This window comes from Neophocaena asiaeorientalis, unplaced genomic scaffold, assembly GCF_003031525.2.
Source record: "Neophocaena asiaeorientalis asiaeorientalis breed wild unplaced genomic scaffold, Neophocaena_asiaeorientalis_V1.1 scaffold123, whole genome shotgun sequence".
In the NCBI taxonomy this organism is placed as follows: domain Eukaryota; kingdom Metazoa; phylum Chordata; class Mammalia; order Artiodactyla; family Phocoenidae; genus Neophocaena; species Neophocaena asiaeorientalis.
The window spans coordinates 13,611,182-13,628,142 of NW_020173666.1; the positions used below are offsets into that span (position 1 = coordinate 13,611,182).

A 16,961-nucleotide genomic window follows, 5' to 3' on the forward strand; every position below is an offset into this window, starting at 1 on the left:
CGGGTGTTCCTGCTTTTTCCCCACGAGAGTGAAAAGCTGCCTGGTTAGTTGCCAAGCCCAGTGCCCTCTCTGTGCCTCCTGTTACGTGTCCGGATGGCAGCCGGCCCTTCACGTGCAGCACATCAGCTTTCTCTCTGGAGTCTCCCTGCGTGTAGGTGCTCACCCGAGGCCCCCAGGGCTTCTGTCAGCTCCATCCACGCCTGATTCTTCCTCCTTCCGAGAAAGGGTATTGTTACCAAAACAGCCACCGTGTGTGCAGATCCCATACTGCCAGAAAGCGTCCTGGTGCACAGCCCGAGCTAACGTGGGGGCAGGAGGGCTTCTCTTGCACAAATTGGGTTTCCATCTGAAATTACTGCCTAGTAATGAGAGCTTCTTAGATATTAATGTGAAAGCAGACCCAACAGGGAGTTACTACAATGTCAGACTAGACTTCTCGGCGTTAGCATCCTTCCCTCCTCATTTTCTGATTATTTCCAATTGGGGTGACTTTTTTTTTATTTTTAAGGATTTTACAATGTCACTCCTGAGACAGGCACTCTGGGGTCTTATCAAGGTTTACATTGTGACCCCAGAGTTGCTGGTCCTTGGACACTGTGCCCAGTGTTCTCTAAGCCACTCCCCTCTCTTCCGGGGGCGGGGGGCACTTGCAGGTGCTCACTGGCCCTGTTGGTAAACTTGATGGTGGGGAAGTTCTCCGTCTGCACCTCGGGCCACCTGCCCTGGTGCCCAGCTTGTGCCGGCCGCAGAGGGATGGGGAAGTGACCATGTGCGTGAAGCTTTTGCTCAGGCTCTTTTCTTGAGCTCCTGCAAACAGACTAACAGCCCGTGCCAGCTGTGGTCACAGGTAGTTTAGGAAAACGCCTCCCTGACAGCAAATAGGAATTAGAATCTTTTAAGATTCTAGTTAGTTTCCTTTTAACCAAATTCTTTAAGCCCCGCCGCTTTTTTGAGACTGTCCATTGAATGGCGGAGGAATGGGATAAGTGGAGGGTCAAACCCTGAGCCCAGGAAATCCACGGGAGAGTGGAAACACGGCTCCCGCCAAGAACATTCTAAACGCAGCTGAATCCATTTCTCCACCAACCTCTGACATAGGCTGGTCATCCGACGATTCCTTTAGGGAGGCTGACTGCCACCCGGGCATTCAGAAGGAATTCTTTGGTCCCCTTGTACCAGTTCAAGAAGTGGGCATGGAGGTCTTAGCTCCCTTCCAGGGGATCAGGTCACAAGGGGATGGTGTGCCTCGGGAGCGGAAGGTACTGGCCAGCTTAGATTGATAAAACCCCCCTCACCAGCTTTGGAGAATCCCCGCGACTCTGACGTCACGACACGACTTCTTATTTCCCCAAATGAACGTGGCTGATGTGGAGCCGGCGTCTCTCAAGGGAAGCTGAGCGTGCTGTGCCTCCTGGAAGGACGGGTACCCGGGGTGGCCCGCTGCACAAAGCCCGGGTGGGGTGGCCTGGCCGGGTGGTCCTGCAGCTCCTCTCTGGGCTGGGGTGGGCCCGGAGACAGGCAGCCGTGTGCTCAGGGACGGAGGGGCTGGAGGCGCTGCAAAGGTAAGGCTGGAACAGTCCTGGAACTTGGAGAGTCCCACGGAAGTCGCTGTCAGTACCACCCTGGGGGAAATGCAGTGTTTCCCCTAAAAGTAGAGGGAAAGGCCAAAGGTAGGCCACGAATTATTAGCTACTCATGTTTCTTTCCCTCTTAATCTATTTTGGTTTTTTTTGTTTTTTTTTTTTTGTGGTACGCGGGCCTCTCACTGTCGCGGCCTCCGGTTGCGGAGCACAGGCTCCGGACGCGCAGGCTCAGCGGCCATGGCTCACGGGCCCAGCCGCTCCGCGGCATGTGGGATCTTCCCGGACCAGGGCACGAACCTGTGTCCCCTGCATCGGCAGGCAGACTCTCAACCACTGCGCCACCAGGGAAGCCCACCTCTTAATTCTATTTTGTTTTGACCAGTTTGAGAATCAAATTCAGTGAAATTCATGCTGTTACTTTGATACTCGTGGAGTTAGGGGAAAGCAGAGTTGAGTGGGGTCTTGTTGGTCGTCACCCCTGAACAGGGTGACAATGCAGGTCACTCGGCAGCTGCTCTCAGCGCCGTCCTGGAGAAAGCGGCCCGGGGAGCGAGGCTCATTCCACCAGAGCAGGGAAGTGACGTGGGGGCTGGATCCCATGGGGTGGGTGCGTAGAGGGTCAGGTCCCAGGCAGACCCTGTGACCCTTGGCTTCAAATTTTAAAAAAAGGTTGACAAAACACAGAGAATTTTTTTTTTTTTTTTTAACACAGAGAATTTGAACATAAGGACAAAGAGCTTTTTTCCCGCAACTGCGAGAGTGAGCTGCCTCCCTGGTGCCCTGTCATCCCAGCCCCTCAGGACGCCACTCCCCACGAGCACAGTGCACTCTCTGGACCCGGAACGCCCACGTGGTCCTGCCAGTTATCACGGCAACACCGTTTTCACTAAGAGGACCCCATTCAGAATCCTGTCCAATTCAGTTGCCCTGTCTCTCTTGAGTTTCCCTCAGTCTGGAAAGTTCCTCAGCCTTTGACTTTGGTGACCTTTACACGTGAGGTCACCCTCCTCATCCTGATGGCGCTCTGACACGCCTGCCGGTCACTCTCCCCTCAGGGACGCCCTCGCCCACCCTGCCGCTGGGACGAGGCCTGTCCTGCTCTGCCCACCTCACGGCTTTGGGACTCGTTCTAGAAGCACGGGGCAAGAGGCGAGGGGCTCAGGATGGATGAAGCCACACCTGAACTAGAAGATCGCGTTGGCATGCAGTTGGATTGTCGTATAGTGGCATTTCCCGAAGTGCGCCCCACGGAACACTTGTTCTGTGTGATTGTGACAGATGTTCTGCAAAAATTGGAAACGACTTATGTGCAAGAAAGTTTGGAAAATGCTGAATGAAAGGTAAATGGCTTCTCTTGCTGTGAGGCTTCTCAGAGAGTCTTTAGAAGGAGACACTGCTGGGCGAAATTACAGTAGGAAACGTGGCCGGTGAGTCTCCGAGCAGGGGAACGGCACGCAGCAGTCCCTGGATGCTGGCCCGTGTCCCCTTGGGGGACCTGGTGGGGTGTGGACAGCCCACTGAGGGTGCTGTCACCACGGGCACGGCTCTGTCGTTCTCTGGACAGTCCCGACGAGCAGGGTCGTGGGTCGTCTGTTCGAGAACACACCGCTGCTGGATAACGACAACAAGGCCAAGTGGGCACCCACTGCCTCGGACCTGCCCTCCCCAGAGGGAGCCTCCGCTGCCTCCCCCACCCTTGCCCCCGCCATTTGTGTCCCCCCAGTACTTCTCTCTCCTTGGGGTCAAGTTCCCCAAGAAGGTGACCCTGAGCCCTGATCTTGAAGTACAGTTGACCCTTGAGCAACACGGGTTTGAACTGCACGGGTCCACTTAGACGTGAGCTTTTTTCAATAGATACCACAGTGCTACACGCTCTGTGGTTGGCCGAATCCGTGGATGCCGAGCTGTGAGTATGGAGGAGGGTGACTCTGGGCTTGAGCATCCCCGGATTTCAGGACACGTGGGGGTCCCTGGCACCAGCCTCCTGTGGATACCAATGGACCACTGTACTGGAACCACTGAAATGGTGCTCTGACCCCATCCTTCATTTATTTCCCCTCATTTGAATACTGGGGTATAGACGTTGTTACGGGTTGAATCTCGTCTCCCCAAAACCCACATGTTGAAGTACTAACCCCAGTACCTCTGAATGTGGCATGGAGACAGGGTCTTTACTGGGGTGATCAAGTGAGGTCAGTGGGGTCAGTCCTAACACACTAGGGCTGTGTTCTTATAAAAAGGGGAAATTTGGACACAGGGACAGACGGCACCGGGGGAAGAGGTGTGAGGAGACGGAGGAGCCCGCCATCCATGGGGCAAGGACGGAGGCCTGGGACAGCCTTCGCTCGGCCCTCAGTAGCAGCCAACCCTGCTGACACCTGAATTCTGGACTTCTGGCACCCAGATCTGTGAGGCCACGTATTTCCGTTGCTTAAGCCACCCAGCCCACGGTGCTTTGCTACAGGAATTAATCCAGAGATCAGAGGCCCAGCCTCTGGCCTCCAGGAGCTCACAGCCTCCCAGAGCGGCCGGGCAGTGATGAGACTCGTGGAGGGCAACCCCATGGCTGTGCCAGGCGCTGGCCCCTAGGCCGGGCTGCCCTACGTGACCTTTCACTGCCTTTCATGCCCGTCATGGCCCACGCCAGTTGCCTTTCCTGGGATTTCCTGAAAACACTATGCAGGAGATCCACGCAAACAGTCCTGAAAGTCTCTCAGGCCAGGTACCATGAGAGATGCTAGCACACCTCCTGAGCCACGATGCAAGCTACAGTTGTGCCCACAGGTGCAGGGCCCTGGGGTGGTAGCTGGCACGGATACACCTTTAACTGTGTGCCAGGCAGTTGACAGATACCAACTCATCTAATCCTCATGGCAACCCCGTGGAGTGGATACTCCTGGTATCCCATTTTGCAGATGGAAAACTGAGGCCCTGAGGGTTAGGCAGTCAGTCTAAGGTCACAGCTGGTGAACGACGGAGATGGCATTTGAACCAAGTTATTCTGGCTCAGGATTTGCACCCTTAACTGCCCGTGTATACTAGCCCCTCAGAGGCCAGTTCACGGGTGGGAATGAGGCTGGAGGAGGCCGGTGGGTTGGTTGTGAAGGGGGGGGGTTAGGCTTGGCGTTGGCTTTGCATCCAAGTAGCTCCTGCAAGTTAGTTACTTAGCTTGGATTCTCAGCTGAGGAGAGAGAGCTTCCTGCTTTACTGGGTTAGCATGGAGACTGAGAAGTAACAGCTGGTGTTTGGTCCGCCCTCAGTGCATCAGCATCGTTTTTGGTGGGAGAGAAGGGCCCACAGACTGGGGCTTAAACAACAGAAATTAATTTTCTCACGGTCCTGGAGGCTGGAAGTCTGAGGTCAAGGTGTTGGCAGGGCTGGTTCCTCCTGAGGCCTCTCTCCTTGGCTTGCAGACGGCCGCCTTCCTCCGGGTATTCACATGGTCGCCCTGCCCTCTGTGTGTGTCTGTGTCCTAATCTCCTGTATATAAATAAGAAACTCTATGTATAAGTTTAGGGCACAACCTACTGACCTCGTTTTAACTTGATTACCTCTTTAAAGACCCTGTTTCCAAATTCTGAAGTACTGGGGTTAGGGCTTCAGCATGTGAGTTTGGGGTGAAGGAGAGCACAGTTCAGCCCCTAACTGGGAACAGAAGCTACAGTCCACTCAGGAGGTGGGGAACACAGATGCTTTTCAGGCCAGGCTTCTGGGAACCTCTGAACACCCCTTAGGAACACCCCTACGATTGTACACACACGCACACATACACACACAGTGCTGGCACACCCGTAAAATTAGATCCAGTCATAAATGTAAGAACTGTTTCTTGAATGCTTTCTATCTGCTGGGCACAGTGGAGCTTGGCAGTTGTGAGCAAAATAGAGTGTTTCTGAGTCCCATGGTCCTGAGTCTCTTCCTTTAACTGTCTTTTCTTTTTTAAATTTAATTTAATTTTTTTTTTTTTGGCCCCATGGCATGCGGAATCTTAGTTCCCTGGCCAGGGATTGAACCCATGCCCCCTGCAATGGAATCAAGGAGTCCTAACCACTGGACCGCCAGGGAATTCCCTTAACTGTCTCTTCTTTTTTTCTGTTTTGGATTTTCACCAGAGACCAGTCTGGGAAATGCATGTCATCCAAGAGGGGGAAGTGTGCATTTGTACACAGCCAGGAGGAGTCATCGGACTCTCTCCCCTGCTGTCACAACAACAGTTCACCCTGCCCCAAGGCCTGAGCTTTAAGTCCATCTGCTGTGTCCCACCTGAGTTGGTTCGGCCCACAAGCTAAGCATGGGGTTTATGTTTTTAAATGGTCGAAAAAAATTAAAGGAAGAAGAATATTACGTGGCACATGAGAATTGGATGAAACTAAAATTTCCATGTGCCGAAATGAAGCTCTATGGGCAGCTGGGTGCACGTGTTCATTTACGTCTCATCCAGGGCTGCATTAGCACTTGGACTGAAGGGGAGCAGCTGCAGAGACCAGACGGCCCAGAAAGACCACTACGCCCAGGCGTTTACCACGGGGCCCTTTACAGAAAAGCTTACCTCCCGCCCCAGGCTTTCTGATCCGCATAGCCGCGCCGTGGGGTGGGGCAGGTGCAGACCCATTTTGCAGTCGTGAGGATTAAGGCTTAGAAGATGAACAGTGTACAGCTTGGTGCTGATGGAGGCAGGCTTTGAACGGGCTCGCTGACTCCAAAGCCCCTCTCCCATGCGCCGTCCACACGCTCTTTGGACGTGGCCCGGTTCACAGCAGCCCCCAGACTAGCCCCCTCGGTTAAGGGCAAGCCAGTCCTTCCAGATACTCAGGCCAAACGCCTTGGTGCCTCTGGACCCCTCCCTTGCTCTCATACCCACACCCAGTCCGTCAGCAAATCCCTTCCTCTCTACCTTCAATCATATCCTGAGTTTGCTTCTTTCCATCCCGGCCTCTTGCTCAGGCTCAGACTGTCTCCGGGGGCCCGCAGGGTAAAGCCCCAGTCCCGGCAGGGCCTGCAGAGCCCTGTGCCCTGGCCCGTGGCCCCTCTGGTGTCCGTCCTTTTGCTCCCTACGCTGGCTCTCCGGCAGTCCTGCTGGCCTCCTCGCTAAGCCCGCCGGGCCCCTGCTCTTGCCGGCCCCTCTTTCTGGAACACTCTTCCTCCATCCGCAGGGCTCGCCCTCCTCCCTCCCTCAAGGCTCACATCACCTCTGAGAGGTCATCCCTGACCACTGGTTCTGCGGTCACAGCCCGCACCTTCCTGCTTAAGATCTTCTCCGTCGCTCTTCCCACCTACTATGATACAGTCTTGCATGTCCCTTGCTGAGTACAGACCTCTGCTCTGAGATGTTTGTTTCTTCGTTCACTGCTGCGTCCTCAGTGCCCAGAGCAGAGCCCGGCAGACAGTAGGCGCTCTACTTTGTGCAGTGGGTGAGTGAGTGGGTCCCTTTGCGGGGACAGGGCGGTGGGTAGCTGAGGGCTGAGCGGCTTCCCTTGGACAAGGCTTCCACACAGTGTCTCGAGGCTACCCCGCCCTGGAATGTTGGCGCCTCATCAGGAATAGAACCGAACTGGCTCCTGCCTGCACTCGTGGGCTAGCCCACGTCCCAGGAACCCCGGCCTCAGTGGTGGCATCTGTGCGCACTCGGCCCTCTGAGCTCTGGAGGTGGGGAGGGTAAGTAGGGATGTAATAATGGCCGGCTTCTGCTGCCTGTGTCCTGGGACAGGTGAGGACAAGGTGGAGGCCGAGGACGCCTCTGCTTTGTCCCCTGATTGAGGCCTGGGTGGGAGCATCCTGCCTGGCAGCCTTCTGTGTCAGTGGCTTGGGTGCAGGCAAAGCAGAACCATCGGAGCTGGCCGCTGGCTTTGGGGAGGAGCCTGGGGTGTGAGGGACAGTCCGTGCCCCTAAGAAAGGCTGGGCCTTTGATGGCCAGGCTGGAGCCTCCCGGCGGCCTCCCGTGCTGCTCCCACGCTTCTGGCCGTTTCCGTGCTCCCTGGCGTATTTACCACCTGTCCCCTAATGGCCTTACTGAGCGGCGCTGCTTTGGAGGAAGGTGCCGGGGTCAGGGGCTGAGAGGAGAGGTCTGCTCCACCAGGACGGTCCCCTCCTGACAGCACAGAGAGGGAAACAGCGACCCTGGGGTTCGGTGCAGGGGCAGCCGCGGCCCACACCGTCCCCGCCCCACTGCAGCACAGCCCGGGGGGTGGGGGATGCCCAGTGGCGGCAGGGTCAGGAGCTCCAGGGCCGGGATCGCAGGGTGGCAGGCAGGCCCGTTCTCCCACAGCCCTTCTGGAAAGTCAGGCCGGTCGTGGTGAAATCACGCCACTGTGCGGGTCACCTGAACCTCGGGAGCCCTGGTGGCCGGGTTTTCACCTGCAGATCTGGGCTTGCCCCTAACGCCTCTTCCTTCTCTGTTTTCCCGGAGGGGAGCCCGGCCTCTCTTCTTACCTCTGAGGCCTCAGGAGGTCCCAAGGCCTGGGGTGAACTGTCCTGGAACAAAAGAAGCGTATTTGCGTGAAATCTGTGTTTCACTGGCCGTTGGGCAAGTTGAGTGGCAGCGCAAGAGTCCTGGAAACTTGGTCGCTGGTCACTGGCCCTGGGGCTTTCGAGCCAGCAGCGTGACAGTGGACAAGGGACTGACCTCTGGGGCCTTGGTTTCTTGTCTCTAACACGTGGGTAACTCGAGGGTTCTCGCAAGATCACATAAATATCAAGATCAGCGAGGAGCCTGGCCGTCACCCGAGAGGCCAGTGAGGACGGTGGCACCGGCCTTCCCCAGCTGGTGCTTACCCACGGGCCTTGGTCGCTTCTGCCCTCTGCGACCTGAGCCCAGGAGGACCCGGCCACCCCGATGTGAGCCTGGACCAGGGGCTGGGAGACCGGGGGGAGGGAGTGATGCAGGGCAAGGGGAGGGCCTCCCTGCTCTCCGGTCCAAGAGGAAAACAGAGCTCCCAGGCCACGGAGAGCCGGAGGGCACTCTCTCCCTGGAGAAAAGTGGGCAGTGGTGTTGGTCTGGCCGGGGAGGCGGGGGCAGGGAGGGTCCCGCTTCCTCCCCAGGTTGTGTTGGGGGCAGGATCGCACCCTGGCTGCTTCCCAAGCCAAGGACTCATGTCAGGGGAGCCCGTGCATTTGGGGCTGGTTGTGTTAGAAAAACCCAGTCGCTTCCTCCAGTGCAGGGAGAACCCAGCTCTCCCTTCTCCCGGGAGTCCCCTTCACTCCTCACACAGGACACTTCACTTTTGGTCACCAAATGTGGGGTGTTTGCCCCACGCCAAACACTTCTCTGCAACACCAGCGGAGTGTCCCACAGTGTAGCCCACTTCTGACGCCATCTACCTGGAGAGAGCATCAGACCCCGCAGGTTAAGGGCTCGGACCCACGACACTGCCCCTGCCCCTCAGATGCCAATCACTGTTAGGTGCCCGGGTTACCCACACTTCTGTCCGACTTAGCCGTAAATCAGGGTCCCATGACCTCTTCCCCCTTTGGACTCAAGTGATTTGCTAGAGCGGCTCAGAGAATACAGGGAGACATTGATTTGTTCACCAGTTTATTAGAGGATGTGGTGAAGCATCAGAGGACAGCCGGAAGAGGAGATACACAGGCGAGGTCGGCGAGGCTCCCAGTGCGGGAGTTGCTGTCCCCGTGGGGCTGGGGTGTGTGGGTGTGTTCGCTCCGAACCCTGGCTACTGAGATTCTAATGGACACTTCACCACGTCGTCAGCACGAACCCCAGTTTCAGCCCTTCTCCCCGCTCAAGAGAATGGGGGCAGGGCTGAAAGTTCCAAGTCTCTAACCACGGCTTGGTCTTTCCTGTGGCCAGGAGCCATCCAGGAGCACACCTGGGGCCACCTCGCTGAGCGGAAGACACTCCTATGGCTAGGAAATGTCAAGGGTTTCAGGGGCCCCATGCCAGGAACAGGGCGGGTGGGGGGAGACCAAGATATAGTTTCTATTATCTAACTCAGCGCCTGGCCTGGGCCTGCCGAGGCCCTGCCTTGGGGAGGTTTGCCCCCAGCACTCTTCCTTCCTTCCCCAGCAGTGAGTGCTCAGTCCAGGTGAGGAGGGGTGGTTTGCAGAGCTGCAGTTCCCTGAGGTGGGCTGTATTACCAGGCCAGCCGGTGGCCAGCTCCCATTGTCCACGGAGTAAAGAGGCGAGAGTCCCAGGAACGAGACGGTGCACGGGCAGCCCCTGCATCTGTTATCTGTCCCTCCTGTGTGCACAGGGAGGGACGTGGCCTGAAGGTCTGGGCTGAGCTGGGGGGAGGGGGAGGTGTTTTCTGCCTGGGGCTCTTTGAGGTCTTCTATCAGCACCTCTGGCCGGGGCCATGGAGGTCTGTGCCCAGACGGCCCCGTTGGCCCTCTTTCCTGGGGATTCAGGGTGCAGTCCAGCAGCCGGGAGCCTGCCTGGGGACGCAGTGAAGCTGGGTGAAGTCCCACGTCGTCCTACGTTGGGACAAGGAGGTAGGGAGACGGGTCCGTCTGGAGGGCTTGGCTCTCCCATCACCCCAGCCAGACCCTCACTCCACCCTGCATCAGATGCCAATCACAAGTAATAGGTCCTGTAGCTGTGCCCGGCGGCCAGCTGCTGTCTTTGGTTTATCCGGATGATAAAGAGTTTTAAAGTAGGTAATCCCTTTGGAAGAGAGTTCGGGGAGGCTCGCGGCGCCCTTGCTCACTGCTCTTACTCTTTGAACTCCAACTCGACAGAATTAGGCCCTCAGCCCAGGGGACTCCCTGGCCCAGCAAACGATTTGGCCCGTCATCCTCCCGCCCTTGCCTGAAACCCGTACCGCAGGGTGAAAGATTATTTCCAGTTGGTTGCCTTCCAGGGCTGTTACGCTTAGACAGCAAGTTGATTTCAGACCAGCCCATTGCACAGAAAGCCACATGAGACGCTGACCCTGGGCCCTGCGGCCGAAGAGGTCTGGTCAGAGCTATGAGGGTGGTGCTTCAGCCATGCTCACCGTGGACGACGCTCTGGAGCAGGTCGGGGAGTTTGGCTGGTTCCAGAAGCAAGCCTTCCTGACCCTATGCCTGCTCTCTGCCGCCTTCGCCCCCATCTACGTGGGCATCGTCTTCCTGGCCTTCACCCCGGACCACCGCTGCCGGAGCCCCGGGGTGCCCGAGCTGAGCCATCGATGCGGCTGGAGCCTGGCCGAGGAGCTCAACTACACGGTGCCGGGCCCCGGGCCCGAGGGCCAGGCCTTCCCCCGCCAGTGCCGCCGCTATGAGGTGGACTGGAACCAGAGCGCCCTCGGCTGCGTGGACCCGCTGGCCGGCCTGGCCGCCAACAACAGCCTCCTGCCTCTGGGCCCCTGTCGGTACGGCTGGGTGTACGACACGCCCGGCTCCTCCGTCGTGACCGAGGTACGTGCTGGCCCTGCACTGGGCCGAGCCCGTGGGTTTCAGGGCCAGGGAGGAAATATAGGACGAAGACTACAAGGTTCAGCTTCACGGCAGGAAAGAGGGAGGCGGGGCTGTGTTCACTGAACTCTAGCATCAGCGGGCTCCAGGCTGGGCACTCGGGATTCTTCTCTTGTTTAATCCTGCACAGACTCTGGGTGTTAAAGGAAGAAACTGAGGAGAGACCATCGAGAGCCGGGCTGAGCTGGGTTGTTTGGACACGGGTCTCTGGGGAGACCGGGGCTCCTCTTCTCTCTGCCCCACTGGCTCCTCGGCAGGCCTGCAGAATTCACCTGGGGTCTAGTTTCCCCACTATTAGAATTGTGAAGGCCCCCCCCCCACCGCCGACCCGCCTGCTGCATTCAAGAGCCATGGACACGTGACAGCTAAACACTGGCCTCTGAGCTGGGTGGAAGCTGCCCTGGAGTCAGACAGAATCCCAGCCATGCCCCGGATTGGCTGAGCGAAACTAAGTAGGTTACTCAACCTCTCTGAGCCTTAGTTTCCTCATCAGTAAACCAGCGATGATAATGTCCTGCCCTCACAGGGGTCAGCATGCAGGTGTTGACCAGACAAGCCGAGCTACGCTGGGTGTCCCACGGACGGCCCACGGGGGAGGGAGATGGCGGCAAAGGCTTTGCCTACACAGTTTAATGAGTTATCTGAGCGTTTTCTTCGCAAATATTTTAGTAAAAAGGCACCAGGCTTTTTTTCCTTCATGGACCCTTTGGAAAGTGTTGTACCGTGACAAGCGTGGGCACTGGGAATCTAGAAACAGACCAGGACGGGGAAGTATTGTTCTCTGTGTCTGCAGTATACTCTGCTTGGAAAGGATCAGATGCAAGAATTCATCCACTCACTCCTCCATCTGTTCATTCAGTAAACGTATTCCGAGCTTTTCCTCTGTTTGGGCACTGGGTGTGATGCCAGGAGGGAGACAGAGAAGAAGCCTATGAGGTTTAAGGAGTTTGCAGTCTCCAGGGAGTGAGGGACAGATGGCAGTGGTGAGAGTAAGACTGGCATCCCAGACCATGTGTGGGAGATGCGGAGGGGCCAGTGGGCTCTAAGGAGGGGGATCTTAGCTACTGAGCTGATCATGGGGGTCTTCCAGGAGGAGGTGGCATTTTTTAAAAAATTGAAGTATAGTTAATGTACAAGGTTGTGTTAGTTTCAGGTGTACAGCAAAGTGATTCAGGTATACATACCTACATATCTATTTTTTTTCAGATTCTTTTTCCTTTAAGATTATTACAAAATATTGAGTCTAGTTCCCTGTGCTAGACAGTAGGTCCTTAGGAGGTAGCATTTGAATGGAGCCTCGGGTGGTATTTTGAGCAGCAGGGAGGGGGAACAGAGTGGGCGGGGAAGCGTGAGCCGAAGCTCAGGGGAGAGGGAGCCGGTGCTACATTCGGACAGCAACGAGCTGTTAAATTGATTGGAATCCAGGGTCCAGTAGAGGAGTCCCAGGGGAGAATGGTGGTGCCAGCTCACCTTCAGGCCAGAGCACTGAGTCCTTACCAGATCACCAGATAAAATACAGGTCGCCAGATAAAATACAGGACGCCCGTTAAATTTGAATTTCAGGTCAACAACGAACACTTTTTTAGGATAATTAAGTCCCAGGTATTGCACGACATTTGCTACAAATGTCGTGCAATACCTGGGAATACGACCGAGGCGGAGAATGCAAACGCTGCAGGGGGCACACTTACACTAAAACAAGACTTGTTTATCTGAAATTCCAATTCAACAGGGCACCATGTATTTTTTTTTTTCTCTAAATCTGGCCATCCTGCCTTCGTGCCAAACAAGGGAGCTTGCTGGTCAGGCAGAGGACAGAGACCGTCCTCGCTGGACCTTGGGGATGGTCCAGGCGCTGGTGGGCGTGGGGCTGGGGGCTTCGTCAGGCGGGGAGAGCCTGAGGAGGCCGAGACATGAGTCCCGGTGGGACTGTCAACCAACACGGTTGCCACAGGAATGAAAAGAAGAACCGATTTAAGAGACACAGGCCCGGCAGGGGCTGGGGGCCAATTTGCCAGAGGGTTCTGGCTGGGAAGGAAGGGGAACCGAGCTCCTGAAAACTGAGGCTGGAACACAGGGCAGCGGCAGTCTGTGCAGGCCTGGGAGCCTGGCCAGGAGGTGGCCTGAGCGGGGCCGTGGACTTGGAGAGGAGGGGACACAGAAACGATTGGCCACCTGTGGGCTTCCAGTTGCCCTACAATCCAGCGTTGGGGAGGCCTGAGAGGGCGAGCCGAGGGGCCGTAGGGTAGAGCTCATCTGGGGACCCGCGGAGTGTGAGGGCCGGTGGGGCCCGGCTGGAGGCGATGAAGGGCCATGAGAGCGCGGGCCTTGAGGTCAGCAGCGGGAGCACAATTTCTCCCGGAAGGAGTGGGCTTCCCTCTAACTCTCCCTTCCCACTGCCTCAAAACCCCTTTTGCCCCCTCTTCTCATCCAAAGCTGAAGCTTAATTTGGGGAGAATTCACCTTTGTTGTTCATTTCTGCAGAAATAATCTTTAACTTGGCCTTGCCTTGGACATTGGAACTGGCTTAAGGGAGGACGATGAGGAGACCTGTTTGAATACCCGGCTCCGCTCCCCCCCTCGTCCTGGGGGCGGAGGTCAGGGTCCATCTGGGGCAGGAATGTGCCGTTTCCAACCTCGCCTGATCCCAGGGATCACCTGGATTCTGATTTGTATCTGCTGAGACAGGATCCATGGGAACCTGTATTCTAACGAGGACGCTGGGTGATTCTGTGCTCAGGCGAGCTTGGTGAATACTGTACTGCTCTATAGGTTGTATTCCCACCACACGGCCTGGTCCCAGTGAAATCCCAGCAGGGACGGTGACCCGGCCTAGGACACCCCATCCTGCACTCCCCCTGTGCAGCCCCAGGCTTTCCCCAGGGGCCAGGCTTGTCTTCCTGGTGGCACAAAAGTGTCTGGGGGCAGTGGCAGGGTTTGGGAGCACAGGGCCAGGCAGGCTCACGAGCCTTGCAGGTGCCTCCAGGCCAAGACCCTCAGCGCAGCTGGGGGCAGAGTCCTCAGGGAAGGCGGGGTTAGCAGGGAAGGCCGGGTGCCCCTTCCTTGAGCTCCGTGAACACTCTGGCTTCTGCACGTCCCCGGGGAAGGATGGCACCCAGGGCATTTCAGGAAGGGTGGCAGGGACATCTTACAAAGATGCTAACTGCAAAGAGTAGAACAAACCCAGGGCAAAAAAAACGGTGCCCTGCGGCTTTGGTGAAATCTAGAATGCACAGAAAGTCGTCTTGGGCGGAGTGGGCGGAGGCTGCAAAGAGGCGCTGCAGGTGCAGACCTGGGACGGCTAGATAACACCCAGGAGTGGCCTCCCCCGCATTCTGCTGACAGGGACCAGGGAGCAGGAAAGCCAAAGATCTGCAGGAGGAGTTTCCTGGCGAGGGTGTGTTTTCAGCTGAATTTTAAAGGGAATAAACCCCTGGACCGGCAGAGAATGGGAGTGACTGGTAACTTATCCTGTCTCTCAGATCTGAGCTACTCTTGCGAGCGGACAGCAGGCTCTGGGCATGGTAGCGCGAGCTCAGTATTAGTTTCTGAAAGTCCAGTGGTAGCAAGGAGTTTTACCTGTGTTTTATTTTTAACAGTGCTCACGATGGATCCCCGGGACCAGGAAAAGGGCATGGCTCGTGTAGGCAACTTTAGATTTTTAAAGGTGGCGGGTAGCAAGGCCTCCACGGAAAAAGTTAAATGGTTTGTTATCTACCAAACCATTTGCACATGATTTGTCCCTGCAGTGCCTGCACTAGCTCTGTGATGGTGACAGGATGGGCGTCACACACCTATCAGACTGGGAAACTGGGAGACTAAGGCCCAAAGTTGCTAAGTGACCTCCCTGCATCACACCCCACAGTGTCACCTGGTGGGGCGGAACCATGAATCCAAAGTGTCCCTGGACACCACCCAGCTGGTGCTGTGCCAGGAATGGGGAGGTGAGGGCCCCGGCTGCTACCCCCCAGCCCCTCTCGCGTCCCTGGGGCGCTGTCCTGCTTTCTGCACCTCTGAGCTCTAAGCGGTGATGCTCCCGCACTCGGGCCTCCCAGCTTGCCCAGGCGTGTGGGCATCAGCACGCATGTGCCAGGCATGGACGGAACCCCACACACACCAGTGTCTTTCCCCAGGGGACCCGCTCCTGCCTCTGCCTAGGTCTTTCCCCCTCAATCCCTCCCTCCGAGTCTCCTGCCACCCCTGCGTCTCCCGCACCCCACTCCCTGCACACTGTAGCACACAGGCTGCTCCCTAGAAGCTCCCACCGCCGGGACTGTGTGTCTTTGCTCAGCGATTCTCGTGTTGACACTCAGCTCCATCAGTCATGACCAATTTACATAATTACTGGTAGAATTTACATAATTAAACATATAATTAATATGTACTTAATTAAGGGCCTTGACCAACTCTGGAAAACATTTATTTTACCACGTTTATGTCTGTGGATAATTACTTTGCTGTATTTCCTTTAGAAACCTTCCCTTTTGGCCATGCTGTCTTTTGGTAACTGTCAGTGGCACTTGACAACAGCCTCTTTAGTGTATATTGAGGGTAAAGCCACGATAAAGATACTAGGCATATAATGACATTGACTGAGATTCACCAGAAACCTTGAATTTGTCTTATGAAAATGTGGTAAAGAGAAAAAGGTGTGAAGCACCTGGGGGAATCCCACATTTTGTGTTGTACGTTTACGTTGTCCGGAGGGAGGATGGAAGGTGTAGTCTGACTTACAAACGGTCTTGTGTTTTCGGCCCCTCCGACCGCGGTGTGACCCGCAGTTTAACCTGGTGTGCGATGACTCTTGGAAGGTGGACCTCTTTCAGTCCTGTGTGAATGTGGGCTTCTTCCTGGGCTCTCTGGGCGCCGGCTACATTGCAGACAGGTACGTAAAGGCCGATCCGACTAAACAACATCAACACCGTGGAGAGAATGGACTTTAGGGGCCAATGGCGGGAGAATGTGACCAGTGGGAATCTTTGCAGAAGTTGAGGGAGACAAGACATGGCAGTGAGTGCTATGGACTTTGTGGGGCAGCAGGACGGAGGCAGGTGGGGATTTAGGATGGATTTCAGAGGTTGAAACTGCACGCAGAGTGTATAGCTGGGGTGTGGGGCTGAGAGGAAGGGGGACAAAGCCACTGTTTATGTGTCTAGCAGATGGGTGGAGGCGGGCGGGGCCATTTTTTGAGATGGGACAGAACGGGTTAGGAACAGCCTCGGTTGCTGCTTTTTGGGGTGAAGCGGGTGGGAGCAAAGCAAGAGTTCTGTCTTGGAAGTGGTAAGATTGGAGATGTGTTCAGAGTAGCCTGTGAGACAGAGAAGAGGTGCCAAGTAGGCAGCTGGATTATGAGGTTTGGGCTAGAGTTAAATACTTGGGATTTGTCACCGGCAATTGGTATTTAAAGCTATAAACCATGTCTGAGATAAGCTAGGAGAGGGCATATGGAGAGAAGATCCACATGTAGAAGTTGGTGGGCAATGGCAGTGTCAGTGGAAGGTAAGTGAGAGATGAGAGAGTGGATTTTTGTGTGTGGATGACTCTTCCCCACACCCTCCCCCCCAGTATTTCCTTAAAGCATGTGAATTTCACCTTAACGTGGGAAGAAGTTGGAGTGAAGTTTTCAGTCACAATAGATTAGAATATTTTTAGCATTTATTTATTTATTTTCAGGAGTAGATAATTTTCATGTATGAGTTTAAAAAATACATATCTGTTTTGTTTCTTAAATTCCACATATGAGTGAGATCACATGGTATATGTCTTTCTCTGTCTGACTACTTTCACTTAACATAATACCCTCTACGTCCATCTATGTTGTCACAAATTTATTCTTTTCTAGGGCTGAGTAATATTGCATTATTATATATATATATAATGTATATACACACATACACACACAGCAAATCTTTATTCATTCATCGATTGATGGACATTTAGGTTGCTTCCATATATTGGCTATTGTAAATA

The 16,961-nt window shown here is 55.5% G+C and overlaps 1 protein-coding gene across 4 annotated transcripts in view; it reads left to right on the forward strand.

Annotated features, from left to right (window-relative positions):
* The first annotated feature begins 9,118 nt into the window (after positions 1 to 9,118).
* SLC22A1 (solute carrier family 22 member 1) overlaps positions 9,119 to 16,961 on the forward strand; it is a 34,103-nt gene continuing 26,260 nt past the window's right edge. For all 4 annotated transcript variants that reach the window (XM_024747908.1, XM_024747907.1, XM_024747910.1 and 1 more), the window contains exons 1-2: positions 9,119 to 10,934; positions 15,773 to 15,876. In XM_024747908.1, the coding sequence (XP_024603676.1) occupies positions 10,524 to 10,934; positions 15,773 to 15,876 (515 nt within the window). In that variant the 5' untranslated portion in view covers positions 9,119 to 10,523. The remainder of the gene's footprint in view (positions 10,935 to 15,772; positions 15,877 to 16,961) is intronic.